Source organism: Sylvia atricapilla, chromosome 3 (assembly GCF_009819655.1).
Source record: "Sylvia atricapilla isolate bSylAtr1 chromosome 3, bSylAtr1.pri, whole genome shotgun sequence".
NCBI classification, from domain to species: Eukaryota; Metazoa; Chordata; class Aves; order Passeriformes; family Sylviidae; genus Sylvia; species Sylvia atricapilla.
In genome coordinates this window covers 29,813,926-29,832,596 of record NC_089142.1, presented here as the reverse complement: position 1 = coordinate 29,832,596, position 18,671 = coordinate 29,813,926, and the positions used below count along the sequence as shown (strand labels likewise).

The following is an 18,671-nucleotide window of genomic DNA, read 5'->3' as shown; positions in this document are numbered from 1 at the left end:
TAGTTGTATCAGTGTAATTTCCATATGCAGAATACATCCCATACATCATTTGTAACAGTAAAGCTATAGGACAGCGTAAATCTGCCTATGGAAAAAAATGCAGATCTGAAAAAGGTTTTTAAATTACTGGTTCACGTAGTAAAGTGTGCCTCCATTTCTAGATTCTCTCTGTGCTGAGAGAGAAACTGTCTTGCACAGAGGCTGATAAAAAAATTTGGCTGCTCCATCTAGTGGCTCATTAAGCACAATTTTAATGGTTTAAGAACATGTGGCATTATGGATGTAAAAGGGCCATGTGTGGCGTTTTTGTTTTCTCTGAGCAATAGGACAAAATAAATTATTAGAACCTTGTCATTTTAATAACATAGCATAAAAATGTAGATTTTTTTACCTACTTTTAGAATGTAACTATATTAACCTTTGATGTAATTTTAAATTTTTAGATTATTTCTATGTATTAGCTGATTTCTTGTATTTAGTTAATAAACTTTATTGAAACTAGCAAAGTTTTATTAACTGAATTTATAGCAAGTTACATTTATATTTGAGTTTACATTTCCAGTGAAAAGGTACCTATGTTTTCCCTAAAACAACAAAATTAGTAACAAGCTAACTGTTAAAATACATAAAGTGACTTGTTACTACAAGAAGTAAATTTCAAAGCTCACCTCTGATTCAGCAAGTGACTTCTACTCTGCAACTGACAACTCGTAAGCAGATCTAGAGCACCCACAGAATTTTAGAGGAAGAAAGAAGCATGTGCCCTGAACTCTACACAAATCTATTCCATGAAAATTCTAAAAAATGCTGAGAACTTGGGGTCTTTAGAAAACTAGTAAAAGAAGTTGCTTTATATAGAACTTTTTTTTTTTTTTCCAACAGTCATTTTGAGAATAGCTAACGAGAATTGAAGCTCATACTGCAGAGGGAAGAATTCCAAAATTTAGGACTAGGTTACAAATACTGGAACTTTTAAATTCTAGAAATTACGATGTACATGTTGCTGCATGTCTGAAAATGTTTTATCTTGTATTACACATGCCTGAGAGGTAGTCAAGGAATATAAAATAGGGGGAGAGTGACTTTTTAAGCAGGCAGATAATGGTAGGACAAGGAGGAATAGTTTCCAACTAGAAGAGAAGAGATGTAAGATCAGATGTTAAAAAGAAATTCTTTACTCAGAGAGTAGTGAGGCACTGGAACAGGCTGCCCAGAGAAGCTATGAATGCCCCACCCTTTAAGGTGCTCAGGGGTAGGTTGGATGGGATATTGCGCAACCTGGTCTAGTGGGTGGATCCCTGCCCATGACAGATGATCTTTAAGGTCCCTTCCAATCCAAGCCATTCTATAAATATAATAATTTTATTATTGATTATTTACCTCATTATTCCTTTACCTCACACAGTTCCCCCAGCTAATACCATACCTCTTAAGCTAGGACCTAATATGCAATCCAAACCTCTGCGTAGCAGAATTTAAATACATCCTTAAATTCTCTGCAGCTCTGCATTCAACTTTGCAAAATAATCCCATGCTAATTATGGCCCAAATGAAGCATACAATACACATCTGTCAACTAAGCAAGTTAGACTTGGTTCAATTTTCATATAAGGCACAGCAAAGACACAGGTCACAAGGTAAAGAATGCTGATATTTTCTTTTTTAAAATATAAAAGGTCATGTTTATAGACAGGAAGAAAATGTAGAAAGAATTTATTCTAAAAAAATGTTTTATTAGAAGATCCCTCATGGCCTAAAAGAATGTGCAATAAAATATTTGATATTGAGGGTTTAAACATTACTGATGTGAGCATGCATTTACTGCATATCATCACAGTATTTCCAAGGCTTCCACTCTCTTTCAAAAAAAGGCTGAAGCTGTTTAACAATTACAAAGCTCTTCATATACAATTTTTGCAGTCAGTCAAGACTATGCACTGAGGCACTCATGCATAAGAGAGGTATTGTTAAGACATTAGACATGCAAAAATGTAGAGATTTAAAGTGCCGGAATACCCAAAAAAGTTACAAATTCTACTTTTAACATCTAGAGCAGCTGGGTATCTACAAAGGGAATGGTGAACTGACTAACAGCATTTTGGATCAGCAGTATGTAGGTCCTGGTTGTCTGCTACATGCCTTAGCCAGCCCAAAATCACTGTTGCATATTACACTCTGCACGTGTCATTCTTGCAGGCTTTCTATTCTCACAGCAAATTTATGCAGGAAAGACAAAAACACATATCACACTGAAAATAGAACTGTAAAACTCTTCCCTGTCCTTATATATCTTCAAGCTGAATGGCAAAACAAAACCCCTGTCTCCCTTTGAATTCAAACCTTAAAAGAGTCTTTTTTTGGACCAGAAAACAAACCTGATCAGTTATCAGAATCATTATGTTAAGGTCTTAAAAATACAGAGGGGCGGCAGGGGACGATGGTGTAAAAACTGAAAAGGGTAGAAAGGTTCAATGCACTCAGATATCACATTGTTGTACCTTTTAGTGGCTCCATCAGTAAAACGATCAAATTAACGAAGTCAAAACAAAACCCCACAACGCCATTGGAAAAAGGCCCCAAAACCGAAAATAATCAAAAACAAACGGAAAAGACACCAACCCAAAGGATGGAAAAGGCTATGAGGTCTAAAAAAAGAAAGAAAAGAGTTTCACAATACTTGTAAGCCCAGAAACATACATAGTATACATACATGAACCACTTTGATACCTGACAAGGAAACCAAATAAAAGGGTAATTTAGCTGATTAGCAGCAAATTAGTATGTAGTGAAAAGAGGCATCTAGGCTCATGGAGGCAACCTGCAGCTCTCTGAGAGAATGCAAGCATGTCAGAGGACACTAGAACATAACCTGAAATTCTGCTGGATGCTGACAAATGGACCAAAATGGTACTTAGCAATAATACGTCTTTGCACTAAATAACCATTCTAATCTATTATCATCAAGGCAAGTTGGATTCTCAGTCATGTACTGAAATCTCACAAAATTAGGCAATGTATAATCATTAAAAAAAAAAAATCTGGGCTCCACTGAACTTGCAATTTAAATGCAAGGCAATAAAACAGCAGACAAATAAACAAGGAACAAGCGACTACAACTTATACCACTGTGCCAGCCAGTGCCTAATGGGTTGTCATTCATACTGTGCCTTTAGAGTAATCCCTGGAACAGCTGTGTCCTGGTCCACTCTCTGTTTACTACTAGGCAGGACACAGGCCAAGAATAAACCCTAAGAGACAACTTCCATACACCCTTCTCTTGAGGAGTTCAAGAACATGCTGCAATTCATTACTTGGCCAAAAAAGTCAAAGAATGGCTCTTTCATTTACCAGTCAGTAAATATCACCAATGGGGTGGGCATATTTGAAACCATGACACATTGTGCTTGGCATCACAGGAGAAAAAGAAGTAAGAATCAGCTTAGGAGATTACAAAGTGCAGATCGAGAATCCCTGATTTTGAAGCCCACATGTTGTACAGGAGGAAGAAGGAACAAAGAAACCACCAGAAGAATATGAAAACACATGAGCAAATATGGGAAAACAATTTTCAGGGGGACATTCAAATTGCAAAGGAACAGGATGAAACCATGCATATTTATTCAAAGGAAACAGGCAGCTCATAATTATTGACTTTCCTTCTGACACAATCAAGTTTTTCCTAGAGGTATTTGTCAGCGTACATATTTTAGAAAACTCATATAGACCAGTCTATCTACTCAAAGTAATGCTTAAAGAAAGAAACTGTAATGGTTCCTGTGTATTACAGCAATTAGGTGTGTTATTGTACACTAAAAATATATATAGAAAAGTATCAGAAAAATATTAGCACAAAGTACTAACCAATAATACTTAAGATCTCACAGTATAATCTTAAGTTTGGATCCAATAGGCTAATCAGAATAAATACACTAGGAAAAGGACACAGACTGAAGATCGGAAGACTGAACATCTTCAGAAAATAACAAAATCAGATGTTTGTTCCTAGATAACTCTATAATTAACAAAAATTCAAATCATTAACAGTGCATGTATTGTTCTAGAAGCCAATAATTAATTTACCTTTTTCTTTCATAGGCTTTATTTTTTCACCCAAAGTGGGACAGATTTCCCACACAGGTGGGAAAATGCAAAGGTTTGGATTTCAGTTCCAAGACCTAAACTCATCCTTCAGTGCACTGCACAGACCATCCAGTTATGCCGCATTACCAATCTCAGTTTGATTCACCTTTCACATTTCATCATTTTCTCTAAGTTCTTAGATCAAAAGAGTAATAGTAAATGCTGAGTAGCAGTTCACATAACTTTTATGGTATACAAAAAATACATGCATATAAAAAATACTGAATAGCAGAAGTGCAGGAAAGAATCAACCTCTGGCTATAACACCATGCCATGTATCAAGTTACTGAGTTTTAAGTCCAGTTAACTTCACAGCAGCGCTTTAAAAAGTATTGCTCAGCAGCTAAAATTAGGGCAAGCTTTTCAAAAGCTTTTTCATCTCCCTGTTAGACTTTTTAAAAGTGCTCCATGGCCCAGAGCTCACGCTCACATTCTCATGCCTACTACTTGCAATGGTTTGTGTACGGAAAAATGAACATTCTTGAGAATTAATCTTTCATGAGAAGTCTATAGAACTTCTTGTTTCCTCTACAAGTTTGAACACTCTGATAGCTCCTGAAAGTAAAGGTACCCTGATGTCAAACGTTAAGTGTTTTGAATGTAAGATTCCAATCCATCCATGCTTCAGTATCTGCCCTTCTGTAATGAAAATAATCGTCTTATTCCTACATCTTATTACTTCTCTGACAGGAAAAATTACTATCAGGGCAAATTTGTTGCTTTTTCATGAATTAGATGTGCAGAAGAAAGGTAAGTGACAAAGAACCACCAACCAATAAAATCATGAACTTGTGAAAAATCAAGCAACCCAGAAGACAGGGCATATTAATAGTAACAAAACATAAGGTCTTGGCAACTGTCATAGATATGAAAGAAATCAAGACTTAGCAGTTTGGGACATAATCTTGATAAGTCAAAAGCTGCATTTCTTCTTTCCTTTTCAAAAATCATATTATTTTGCAAATTTGTACTGGAAATGGCTTACAGGCTATCTTCTTAAAAAAGAATAAGGTACAGATAGGGCTACTGTGAATTTAGCCCCAGATGTTCCCAACTTAGACCACATCCTGCCACAGGAACAGCAGCAGCAGCAGTATAGAGCAATCTCAGTGCAGGCTCTGAAGAAAATTTTTTTTATTTTCAGGAATCATCCACTTCAACTGAGTAAGAAATTATGATTACAGTTTTCCTTAACTTTGCTTATCTGCCCTCAGGGTTAACACGGTTTCTGGCAGCAAGCTTCAACCTTCCTAGCAGTAAGTCAGCCTTCCAGGGGAAGAGAGGAGAACTCACTCAACCTCTCTCCCTCTAGCTAGTTCTTTCTGTTTTTCTTTTTTCACACCCATTTCTTTCCTAAACTATTCAACCACAATCCATCCCATCTCTCCTGATTTAGCATGTTTAGACCCCTTGGTGAAACTTTGCTCTTTCCTCTGAACTTCCTCCAGAATGCTCACAATCCTCTTAAGGTAAACTAGAAAAAGGGCTGTGTGAGGATTTTAGAGGAAAATTCAGCCAGGTATTTTCTATGACAGCCTCACTTATATGGTTGCATATTTCTCTGAAACACAGGATATCTTGGAATCAATTTGACTTTTTTCCCCCACTCATGTTCAGCTCATCTCACTTGTATATGCATGTACTTAAAATAATTTCATATACACAAACCAGACTTTTTACAGCCCAATTCTAATTTAATGAGCACTTATTTACAGCTCCACAAGCACTGTAAATAATTTCAGCTGCTCAAAAGCAATGAATACTGATAACATTGAAAAATGTTAGCAATGAACAAAACTCTGAAACTAGAATAATTTTAAATAATATTTCCATTAAAATCTGAATCAGATGTAGGTCTAAATTACTGCACAAGGACTAGAAGATAAATTTGAACTAATTCCTAAAACCCAGCAATCTTCCGAGGAAGGGTGTTTTATTTTACACTAAGTTAAATCTCAGTCTCACTTTTAAACAAATTCTGCTCCAGTTTTAAAACTCCATGCCCAACTCTCCACACAAACAGATGTTAAAATTTGCTAGCAGATGTTACAGTACAATTTGACTTGCCTACATTCCAGACTGAAAAAACCTCAGTCATTAAGTTTAACTAAAAACATCTCAAACCAGCCTCTTCTTCTCTACAGCCCTTTCCTGATGTTTTCTTTTGGTTCCTTCATAGGCCCTACTGTGGTTTCTCTTTTAGCACCCAAGCTACTTCCCGTGTCAACAATGCTTACAGAGCCCAGAACTAATCACTGGGGCAAGGATGTAATTTATTCTCTCCTTCCCCTGGGAGTATCTCCAAGCACAAGTACCCAAAGTGACCCTGGAAACAGCAGAAAAGGATGGAGAAAGGGGCCAGATCCTTTCCTCTTGGAGCTGAGCCGGCACTGACAAATTTGTCAGCAAACCACAGCATCCCTTTCTGCTCATGACCTCCACGTCCTCTCCTCTTGCTTCACACCTGGGAATAAACCAAGAAAACAGCAAGATCGCTGCCCATAACATTTTCTAACCAAGAATTAATGTCATAAGAATTAAATTAATTTAAATTGGATTGCCCTGTTCCTCAAAGCACCGCAAGAAAGGCATTATGAATGAAAAAAAATCACATCTTCTCTGAAAGAAAACAGAAAGCCATTTCAGGAGTTTGTTTTTCAAAGAAGGCACCAATTCTATCATGCTCTCCTCACTCCCAAATAAATCCATTAGCACGTATGCTCAGTGAGTTTTACTCAGGTTTTCAACATTTTACTACCAATTTGTGAGTATTAGTCATAATACCAAGCCTAAAGTGTGTGAACAAAATACACATTTAGGCAAATATAAACAATAAGTATGCAAAACATAAAATCATTAGCATATGAATTTACATAAAAGTACTGGAGCAGCACCTCCTCAACATTGATCCAGTTTCCAACCATACTTTATCTTCCAGTTTCAAAGGTTGCACGACAAATTCTGGAGAGTCTCTTATATCCACCAATGGATATAATAACTTTTATATAGCCCATCTGGACACAAATCAGTAGTTCTACCCAAATTCTTATTTTTCAACTTCAAAGAAAACGCCTTTTTTCAAACTTACACCAAATACAGTTTGCATTCTTCACTGGACAGCAGTAGACAGAAACTGTTACTTTTAAAATGAGGTCTGCATTTAATTTTTAATAGTCTGGTTTATGTTATTCTAGCTTGTGTTTGAATCAAGTATGAATGTAATTTATGCCTTCTACAAGGATTTCTTTCACCTTGCCAGACATCACTGGAAACTGAGTCCACCTATTTTTCAATTATTAGAGATCTCAAAAAAAGGAGTTCTTCAGCCTCATTAATAATGGTAATGGAATTAAAATTATCAGCAATCTCTAGCATCCTGTAAAAGGTGTAGAGAATTTAATAAGAACTTGAGATGACATACATTCATTTTTTTGGACACTGTAAAGAGCTCTTTCTCTAGATTTATTCCAACATGAAGCAATTTGTCATATATCTTTGGATCCTCCAGTAAAGAAGAAAAATCCTGGTGGATTGCAAAAGAAATTTATTTTTTGGAAAGAAATTATCTCCCAGTGTTTATGCATAATTTTCTGAATAATTTTGAGGAAATACATATTAAATGGTTACAGTAAATACCAGGGGATTTAGTAGCTAAATTAGGTTGCTTTCTTTGAAGGTCTTTTGGGCTCAGAAGATTGGGGCAATGCAATACTACTCTATTTCTAGGAAATGCAAATGTTAACACATAACATGTGCACAGTATCTGCTTCATATGATATTTTTGGCTATTGATTTTTAATACAGTCTTATCTGTTCTACCTGTACTGTATCTTTCTCTGGGGCATCGTTTGCTTTTAAACATCTCTGTAAGCTGTTTCTCACAGAAACTTCTATTTTATTTGTTCAACGCAGAACTGAAAATAGTACATCTTTATTACTTAGTTGCAGATCATTTCATATTGGCACTCACCAAATGCAAATATTAATTTTGAGGTCTTGAGGTTTTTTTCATAGGTCCATTCAAAGTTTCTAGCTCCATGTATATTACTTTGGCACCAGGTTTCTGACTGAGCTGACATTTAGATAAGAGAGGATGGATTCCAGACCCTCCTGGGCTTATAAAGTAAAGCACTGTAACTTTGAACCTGTGCAGTATCTCTCCCAAGTTACAAGGAAAGAAATGAATAAATTCTAGTGAAATTCGGCTCGTAACAATGCTGTTAAATTCCAAAGAATGGGATTATGGCCACGGTTATAATAGAAGCATTTTAGAATTATTTATATATATACATATTTCTTTAAAGCTAAATCCTTTTATTACTGTAGTATATATATTCTTTTAGAGTGCTGGGGGATTTCTAAAATATTTTCTTAGGTAATAAAATCTCCTGTCTTTCCATCTATTTTTATTAAATACTCCAGAGTATTTCAAGTACTGATGAAAATGTAACTGCAAAAATAATTGGATACTTTACTATCAAAAATGCTTTTGCTTTCTCATTTGTATTCACATTTCCTATCGCTTCTTTATGGGCTATATAGCCCCATCTTCAAAGGCTTTCCATTTATAATCTTTGTTATGGAAAACTCATATTGAAAATCAGGGAAAAAAAAAAGGGCTAAATATCAGAGCTATTAAATTAATAAATATACCTCTGTAATTAATGCATTGAATACCTCTCCATACACACATGCACACATATATATTTATGCTGATAATTAGATACAAAGTCCCAAGGAATGCTCAAAAATGTAAATCACTTATGTGGAGGTCAGTGGTCAGACAGGTCCCTAACATACTCCTATCAATAATTTTTATTCAAATACAGTGAGCTAGCACTCTAATATGATACAAACCAAGGTCTTCACTCTGTAAAGGGGGACCCTAAACATGCGTCTAGGAGGTAACCAAGAACTTGATTCAGTCATTGAGAACATAAGCCTTTACTAACATCTGAAATTCTCTGGAATTCCTAACACTAAAGGAAAAAAAAATCCAAGCCTTAATGTTTTAAAAATACACCGGGGAACTGGTCAGAAGCTGAGCCTGAAAGCAGCTACTGAAAGATTTTACTCACGAAAGACTATTATAACACAAACTATATCAACACAATTATATCAGTATCAGTAACTTGCAGCCTGGACTTGACTTACATAACAGCCTTTCAGTTACTTCCTAAGAATAAACTACACTCATTAGAGGAAATTCTGTCTACTTCATAAGTCACCTCAAACTGATAAACGTAATGAAAGCAAAAGACAAAGATGGAAAAGAAATACTATATTACTGACTACTACCAACAGATGGAGTCAGAGAAAATTACAGAAATCTAAATGTCAGCTTAAAATATTGCCACAAAATAAGGGAAAGAGATGTGGTGTCTTAGAAAGACAGAATAGTTGAGACTGGAAGGGACCTCTGTGAGTCCCTAGTTCAAACACTCCCCTCAAAAGTTGTGTCAGCAGAGCAGATTGCTCAGGACCTTCTTCATCTGGGTTTTGAGCATGTCCAAGGATGGAGACTGTACAAATATGTGTGATACATCACAGTATTTGACAAAATTCAGTCTAATAAGTGAGATTTTTTGTTTGTTTGTTTGAGTGGAATCAGGAATAAAATTTCAGAGTATGATCACCATTCCTCCTTAAAAATGAGCAGAAAAGCAAGTTTCCATATTTAAAATGGAAAAGCTCATGCTTAGAAAGTTAAAACAAGCAGTTATCCAGATGGTATAGGAGTGAAATCTGCTATCTTTGCTATGTACTCCTGGAGCTTGAGGTGATGCTAGGAGACCACAACATCAGATAAAGACAGACAGACAGGGTAGCTTATATGAATAACAGACATGTCAGGAAACAGAGCCAAAAACTAAAAGGCAATGCAGACAAGCCTTTGGCATTTTCATTATGAATACCAGCAAGAAACTTTCAAGGTACAAACACAGATAGTTAAACTAAGGAGCTAAAAGCTACTTCCAAAGACACAGAAAGTTTTCAGCTCACTGTACAGTCACCTAAAGACAAAGTAGGATTATAAGACTGTCACTAAATTCTGCCCCAGTCTTTTCTGACAATGCTTATTTTATCTGTTCACCATTCCTAAATTTGATTAACTACTTCAGCTGGAAGAAAAGCTTTGTTTAAAAGCACACAATGTGCTACAACTTACTCCTTGCTAGTCAGTGTTATCATCAACAGATGAAGACAAACTAAAATAACAGATTTTAAACATACTTCTTAGCTCGAGAGAAAATTAATCTAGACAACAACTTTGTCAATTCTTATTTCTTTTCTACATAACATTCCCTTTGCCCCATATCTATACGTCCTTAGTAAGAAAGAACTCTGGCAGATTTTTGATATTTTATTAAATGTAGTCAAAATCTGCATATCTTTTGATGCTTTATAATGGTCTCCTCTGATTGTTACAGAACTCACTTTTCATTTCAATCCATCCACAGAAAACTGTTCTACGTACAGACAAAAGAATGAAGTAATGACCAAAGGAGTACAGATATCATCAAGAGAGTAGACTAGAACCCTTGAATTCTGTCAGTTCCAGGTGAAAAAGAGGGAAGAGAATGAAAAGGAAACTCATCAGCTGATGCTACCTGTAACCACCTCATCTAAGAATGCAAAAGGAAACATTGTAAACCAAATTAACCAGGTATAAGACACTTCTCAGTTGGCAAAAAAAGACAGGCAAGGGGGAAAAAGTGTATGATTAAAAAGAGGAAAAGAGAGAGAAAAATACAGATTTTTTTTTTTCCCCAAATCATGGCCATGTGCATAATATACAGAAAAGTCCTTACCTTTTTCACTGACACTTTCACTTTCTATCTCCACATCTTCACAGCTAGTATATTCTGGTGTTGATGCCCCTTCTTCCTCTGAGCTACTAACTGACATCTGCCTTTTCTTTCCGCCTCTTTTTGCTCTATGAGGCTTTGGAGGGGATGGCCGCACTGATTCCGACTGGTCAGAGCTAAGGGAATCATTCCTTAGCATGGTCTCCATTTTCTCCCGCTTTGCTTTTCGCATGAGAATAGCAGAGCTAGGATCAAGGCGGCTCTGTTTTATAAAGGAATCGTGGTTCTTGTATTCTACGTGTTCTATAGGAACTGGACTATGCCTGGGAGTTGGTGGGCTATGATTAGTTAATTGTTTAGAAACAGAAATTCTTACATCACCTGTTCTGTCTATAGAGTACGACCTCTGAGTTTCCACAAGAGATTTTCTGTCCTGAGTTCCCTGTAATTGTGAGCGTTTTCCTAATTTATTCTCAGGTACCTCCGCTTCCTCCATTTCTGTGTGTGGCAAAGCTACATCACTGTGTCTTCTCTCGTGCCGTGCTTTAGAAACTTTGGCGTGCATGCGCATCTGCTGCTCCTCAGGGTGTGGTTTTACAGGATATCTTGCCAGATTGGGGTCACTCCTGTAACGGGTATGATATTCATCTTCCTTCCTTTGTTTTTCATCATCAGGCACTTTGCCTTCCTCAAGTTTCTCTGGCAAGTCTGGGTAATCCTGTGACTTGCCTTTCTCCAGCCTTCTACCTTCATGCCGCTCTTTGCGCTCCCTGTCATCTGTTGGTCCTTCTTTTGGAAGTGAGGATTTTGGCACACGCTTACGCTCACTCTTTACACCTTTGCCATTCTGGTCAGAAACCAACACTGCCTTCTTCCTACAATGAAAAGGAGTACAGTAATATGAAAAATTACTTGTGTACAATTATGGAAAACAAATTCAAAACCAGGGCAAGCTATGGCAAAACAGAAAATACTGAATCCATCACACAAATTAGAAATCTAATACTACTTCCAACTTATTTTCCAATAGCAAACAACTTCCAGAGTCCACAAAAACATAAATTATGAATGGTCCAATTAATGAGTAAAATAAAAAATATATATTGGCATGGACAGAGATAATTTACCCACGTAAGTAAGAATACCCAGAGTTGTCTTTGTAGTAACTGCAGCATTATGACAGAGTGCTGAAGTATGTTCTCCAGTTTTCAGGCGGTAGTCATGAGAGTTACAGATTAACCACACAATTCGCTTCAAGTGCCCTGACAGCATAGACATAAATCCCACCAAATGGAGTGTCTACCACAGTAATATTACAGAAAGAAGCAATATAGATATAAAAAAATTCAAACTATAAAATATCTGGAAATTATATTTAAACTAGTTTGGTTTATCTTCTTGAAACTCTAAAAATAAGTGCCCATTTCATAAGCATGTAAAGGAAAGCAAATTGATTCCTTGAGATAAATTAATGGCATTCCTTTCCACAGCAATAAAAGGATGAGAAGTTTATTTTTCTATGCAGACATAAGTACAAAACAATACATAATGAGGCTGCATGATTTTTTTTTTTTCTTTCATATTCTGCTTTGGGAAAATAAGCAAGCCAAATAATCATAAAATTCCCATATGATGGGTATTTTTATTTCTCTCATCATTCCAGTTGCCTTTTCATTTAGCAGTTCACATACGAATCCATTGATTTTGAAGAAAGATGAACACAGCTATACAGTGTACTTGAGAAGAACGCACACTGGGACAAAGCCACTAGTACATTGTTTTGTGGCACTGAATCTTCCCTTCCACAACTAACACATCTTTGGATTACGTATCAGACTCTCAAAAAGAACAAAGTTGGACATCAGCCACATTAAGCTCCACATTAAGTCTCTTTCCCCCCACCCCTCACCCCCCCCCATCTCCTGTTCCTCCTGAGTTTTTTGGCAATTAATGGGACCTGAGCTTACTATAGATGGTCTTCAATCAGAATGCTTGGAAATTCATTTGAAACTCTCAGTGACAAGAACACTAATTTTGTACAATATGAACATCTCCACTTTTGGGCACCAAAGCAGAAATGCAAAGCATTTTGCTGCCCTGAAAGTTACAGCTGCTCTGGGGGCCTTCCCTGTGTTGGAGGACAAAAGTCAACAGAATTAGGGGAGGGCATCATGTGTTCATTTACACAATACATATAAGTAACATTAACCTGAATTTGATACAGTTAAACCCAGACAGATCTCACCAACACAGTAAGTTACTAGCCACTGCTCATCATCCATTTTCAGCTCCAAAAGCTAAGGGTAAAGAAATCATCAACCATTCTGGCCAGAATCTGGAGAATCTTCTATGGCAGACTCCTGTTTTGTTGTCAGAGGCTCCCTCCTCAACTGCTCTGCCATCTGCCAGGCAGCAGCCAAAAGAACAGCAACTGCTTCATAGCATTAGCCTCTCTTCATTTGCTGGTACTATTGGTACTAGCAAATGGTACTATTGCTGTTATACATGGTACTATTGCTGTTCTACATGAATTTATTTTGCAATGTAAATTAATTTTTAAACAATTAATTTTGCACTGTAAATGAGTTCTTTTAACTGTGTTATTTTTAACAATAAAGTTGGAAATATCATTGATGATAAAAAAACATAAGGATATCTGAAAGAATTCCACAGGGTGTGTGTTCTGATTGCTTAGGTGTGGATTTTTCAGGAGAGTGTCGCTTTAAAAGTTCGAGAAAACTAGTCTTGCACTTTGTTTAATAACTTTAAAATACCGGTCTAAATTTAAAAGTTGAAAGTAAGCTACAATACTATATTAAAACTGTACACTAAATGCATTGAAGTATATGGGAACATCCATAAAATACATTTTTTTCCTCAGACCAAAATAGACAATGTATTTGTTAGCAAAGATCTATATTTCCCTGGTCAGCAAAATCAGTTTACTCGTTGTTTTTGCACAGTAGTAAACATACTGAAGGCCCTGCTGAGCCAGCATTTATAATTGTAGGCTCTACCTAGACAGAAAGCATTACCTCTCTTTTGGAGGTTCACTTCTAGATCTTGAAGCTTGCTTTTGGTCCGGGCCCATTACTGGCTGCGACACTTCTGCTCCTTTCCTACGGTCAGGCTGCACACTGGAAGAAGAGATTTCCTGTGCCGAGGCAGCTGCTGTACTTAAGGGAGTCTGTGACCTCGATCGTTCCTGAAGCCTTGCTTTCTTTTCCCTCGGAGCATCCGAGCTGGCGCCGGTCGCCGTATCACTCAGCGTCCCGTCCTGACTGGGTGAGGGCTGTGGTCCGCTTCCAAAAAACCACGCTCCGGATTTCGTTAGGATTTCTTGTTGCTTTCGACATAAATTGCATACCCACATAACCTAGTTGAAGACAACAAGAAGAGTCAGTGCAGCTACCTCCCAGGGCCTGGAATGCATGCTCATTACTGCAGAGCAGGTACGACCTCCAGCTCTCTGAACTAGTGAGGCTGGTGCTCATGACAGGACCCAGAACATGCTTCTCCACTGGCTAGAGCCAAGCATCCTACAGGCACATGCTATGCGAGCTTCTCCAAAATGTGTAGTCAATATACATCCGTCCTACCTGTGGCAATCCTCCCTCAGCCCAGCCCTAGCTCTCCTCTGAACAGACACCGACAACATGACCAGTGCTTGTTGGGGGGGTTGATGCAGGGAGGGTGGGTTGGGTTTTTTCCACTGGTGTGGATTGCTGCCAGGACAGACAAGCCCACCAGACTGTAAACAGGACTTGTACCTTAGGGGGCAGTGTCCTGCCCAGCTAACTCCCAGTTTCCCAAATTGACACACTATTTTCTTGTGATTAAATTTTCTCACATTAAGTAACACCACATCATCCTGCAAATAGATTCATTATGTACTGTGAATGATTTTAGCTACACCTACTGCAACTACTTAGAGGTGTAAAGTAAAACCTTAAGAAATCTACTAACAGAAAACTAAATACACCAATGAAAAGAATGCAAAAGTACCATATTTTGTACTACTTGCAAATTATCATCATTATCTCTTTGAGTTATAGCTGCAAATAATAAATTTTAAAATGTTAAGTTAAAATTAATTTAACATTAAATGTTAGTTAAGCAGCGTGCATAGACTGTGGCGCCTAGTTTGTTTTTTTTAAAAAAATTGGGGAGTTTAATTCATTACACACAGATATACAGGAGCACACACATTAAAGAAAGACTCTATGTTTCCAGTCTGTATACTGTAGAGACAGTCTTACGTACAGAAGCAACTCATCAGTGAAAAATAAATGGTGAATCAAGACTAAAGTATGTGAAAACTTAAGAAAAAAATGAGATAAAGAAAAAAGCAGTTTTCAGAAAGAAGAAAAACTAGGCAAAATGCATGAATAGAAGGACATAGAAGAGAGAGGATTTTTATCAGAAATAAAAATAGAGTTGAGAGGAAACAAAGCTGATTATTAGTAAGGAAAATGGTAAAGAAAATCTCTCAATTTAATATGGAAAATATATAGGAATGGGTAAAATTGCTATGAGGCTAAGAAGGATGACAAAAGTTGGAAGGAAAAATATGCTTGAATTATTTTGTGTAAACACAGGAATGATGTAACAGTCACAAAATTATACAGCACTTAAAATTAAAAAGAAGAGGAAAAAAACACTTCATGGAAGAAATTGAAACAGGACAAAGTTCTACTACTGAGCTCTTTTAGTCTCTGGCCTGTGGAGGTAGTGGCTAACAAGGCACAATGAAAATTTTAGGCATATTACATATTTAAAATAATTAACATTTATTTAAAACACTCTAGAATATCTTTTAAAACACTCTAGACTATCTTTTTAGGTCGGAAAACTACGTCAGAACTTCCAAGTGCATTTCTGCACTGTTTGACCAAACCACACAGAGAAGACATTCAGCTCTTTACCCTCTGTCAGGATTGTTGATTTTAACAAAAGATGACTGCTATATTTCTTATATTTAAGAAGGATAATAAAGTATCTACTAATACATTAATTAAAAGAGACCCAACCTTAATCAAAAGCTACAGTTCTTCCAGCAGGGACATAAAAATATATCATGATGAAAACAAATAACACTCAGTAGGAAAATAGAAAAGCAACTTTGACAGAGATAAATAGTAGACCTATATATATATAAAAAAACCCTTGGTTCCAAAATGTGTAATTTATTCCATCTAGTACACCTCAAAAACCAGCAATTCAGTTTATTTGACTTCCTGTTCTAAACAGAACAGACTTTTAGTCTGTCAGATTATTAGTACAGATATTCAAATTAACAGCAAGACTCAAATAAAAAAAATAAATTTTAAAATGCTTTTATAGGATCTACCACAGCTGTTAGCTCATTAGATAGCAAGTGTGCATGCAAATGTGTCTGTGTATAAAATCTATGTCAGTGCTATAAACCAAAGACAGTAACAAAGAATGTCATTACCTGTATTTTATCAGTTTCCAAAAAACGTTAAAAAAAGTGTTATTAAAAAATAAACTACAGTTTGTTTAAAGGATAAGAAATACTAATGTAAAAGCAAACTATCCTAATTAAATTGCATACATATGTATGTATGTAACATACTTCCTTTACAACTTAATGTATTCAATAATTTTAAATATGTATAAATTGTGTAACAAACTTCAAGAAAATACTGTTTACATAATCACCTTTGATACTGTAAATAATTTTATGTAAAATATTATGAGATACAAACAAATAAGAATAGCTAATGCACAAAGAGACTCCGAAAAATACAGAATATTGAAAGAAGAAATACTAGACAAGACCCATTTTCGTACAGCTATTTTTAAACTCTGCATCTTGGACACAGTACATACCAATCACCACAGATTATACACACAGGAAATCAGTATTATACTCACATAGAAGCTATACTACCATCCCTGTTTAGGAATCTCTTCAGGAATTAAAACATGCTACAGTTGCCTTGAGATTTATTTGATCCAAAAGGAAAAAAATAAAAGCTCTTCTTTAAGAGGAAAAAAAAAATCAAAAATTGAGGTGACAGAAGAGTTTCAGTGGCAAAACTGTATATTGAAAAACATTTTTAGAGAAGTATGTGGAGCAAGCAATTTAGCAGCATGCAGGAACTATATCCTGATTGAATATACTGGGATATGGTCCAAACTAATCTAAACTAAAGCAGGTCTGTGTAATAACTTATCTTAACAATCCACAGATGTTAGGCAACCAAGCAAATGCTCTGATGAAGGATTACAGTTCTCTAATGTGGCTTCTGGACCTCCACGCGATGCATCAGTAAAATGAAGAATGTTAGACAATTTTACTCTGGTCTGTCACTTCAAAAATAGTTTCTGTTTACTCTCCTCTGGACAGTGAGCTCTGATGAAGTGCTACATTAAGCCGTTCAAGACATCCAGAGTCTGTTTTTTGTTTCTGGGTTTGTTTCTGGTTTATTGCATCCTTGCACACGTCAATGCAATTTCACACGTGAAGCTATTAAAGAGAACCAGTAAAAGGGTGTTCTTCATTCAAAGGGTTCATATGCATGGCTCTGGAAAAAGGTGCATTTTCACAGCATAGCAAAGGGTTCTGGGCTTTACTGCTACATAACAAAAAAGACCAGTGGCACACACAGGACTCAGCACAGGTGGGTCAACAGTTCCCACACAGATTTATGTGGAAACTTCACAGGCTGCGTGAAAACATGCTAGAAGGATCCCATGCTTGCCTTCATGTGGAATACAGAGTATTTCATTCACAGAAAAAATATTCCTCAAACTTACTCTTACAGGTACTGCTGAATGTGATCCGCAATGAGGAGGAACAGTATTCCTGTACTAACACAACATGAAATTCCAACTTGAAAGAGCCCATAGTAAGTAATATATATATATATAACTATACACACAGAAAAAGCATTTTCAGTTACAAAAATAAGAACAACTTTACATAATTATGTATTTCAGATCTGCATTTTAGAACGCAGAAAAAAGACTTTTTTTCAAATTCCAAACTGGAGACTTCCAAACATGCACTGGGAGGCTGAAGTCACATTGTGGGGGCCATAAAAGTTACATCAAATTTATGTGACACATACCAGGCAAAACTCAGACTGAGGTCAGAGCAAGTTCCCCAAATCCTTCACCCAAGCCTGGATTCTGAGAAGAGTCCATAAGGAGCACACTCCTTTATGCTTCCTGAGTTTAGAAACTGAAATCCCACAGTTAGGCTGACTCCCATGGATCCTGCTTCATCCCTATGCAGCAGATTAGGTAACAAGTGTGCTAATAGAGCAGGCCACAAGCTATTCCTTACTGAACCTTCACACTATCTGAATTATTTCCCTTCTGAAGGGTGTACACACAACATTTTCTCAGGTTATTATTTAATTTACATTCCTTCTACACACTTTTGGAAGACACTAGTTATTTCAGACAATCTAATTAGGCAGACCCTCCTCACTGCCTAGGCACCATTAACTTCAGCAGAGCTCTGCCACTGCCTTTCAAGTCATCTCATGAAAGTCAAAGAGAAGAAATAATAACAATTAGCTTTTGCAAAATTTTCATTCACAAAATTAAGTTAGATTATGCATCACTTAATGTTTCTGAGACAACAAAAAACCATGCAGCAAACAGTGAAATTATTATAAATCGTTGCATTTATCTCTTCTGCTATATCAAAATTATTTCTGTAATAAAAACCTAACTAAAATTTCATGA

At 36.4% G+C, this 18,671-nt stretch overlaps 1 protein-coding gene across 12 annotated transcripts in view; it reads right to left on the bottom strand.

Moving 5' to 3' along the window:
* RIMS1 (regulating synaptic membrane exocytosis 1) overlaps positions 1-18,671 on the bottom strand; it is a 301,446-nt gene that overhangs the window by 142,917 nt on the left and 139,858 nt on the right. For 9 of the 12 annotated variants that reach the window (XM_066314990.1, XM_066314996.1, XM_066314993.1 and 6 more), the window contains exons 1-3: positions 17,733-17,781; positions 13,985-14,325; positions 10,953-11,824 (exon numbers count right to left, since the gene is read on the bottom strand). In XM_066314990.1, the coding sequence (XP_066171087.1) occupies positions 10,953-11,824; positions 13,985-14,322 (1,210 nt within the window). In that variant the 5' untranslated portion in view covers positions 14,323-14,325; positions 17,733-17,781. Of the gene's footprint in view, positions 1-10,952; positions 11,825-13,984; positions 14,326-17,732; positions 17,787-18,671 lie in introns of those variants that run through there. The other 3 variants (XM_066315004.1, XM_066314995.1, XM_066315003.1) reach the window with 3 other exon arrangements.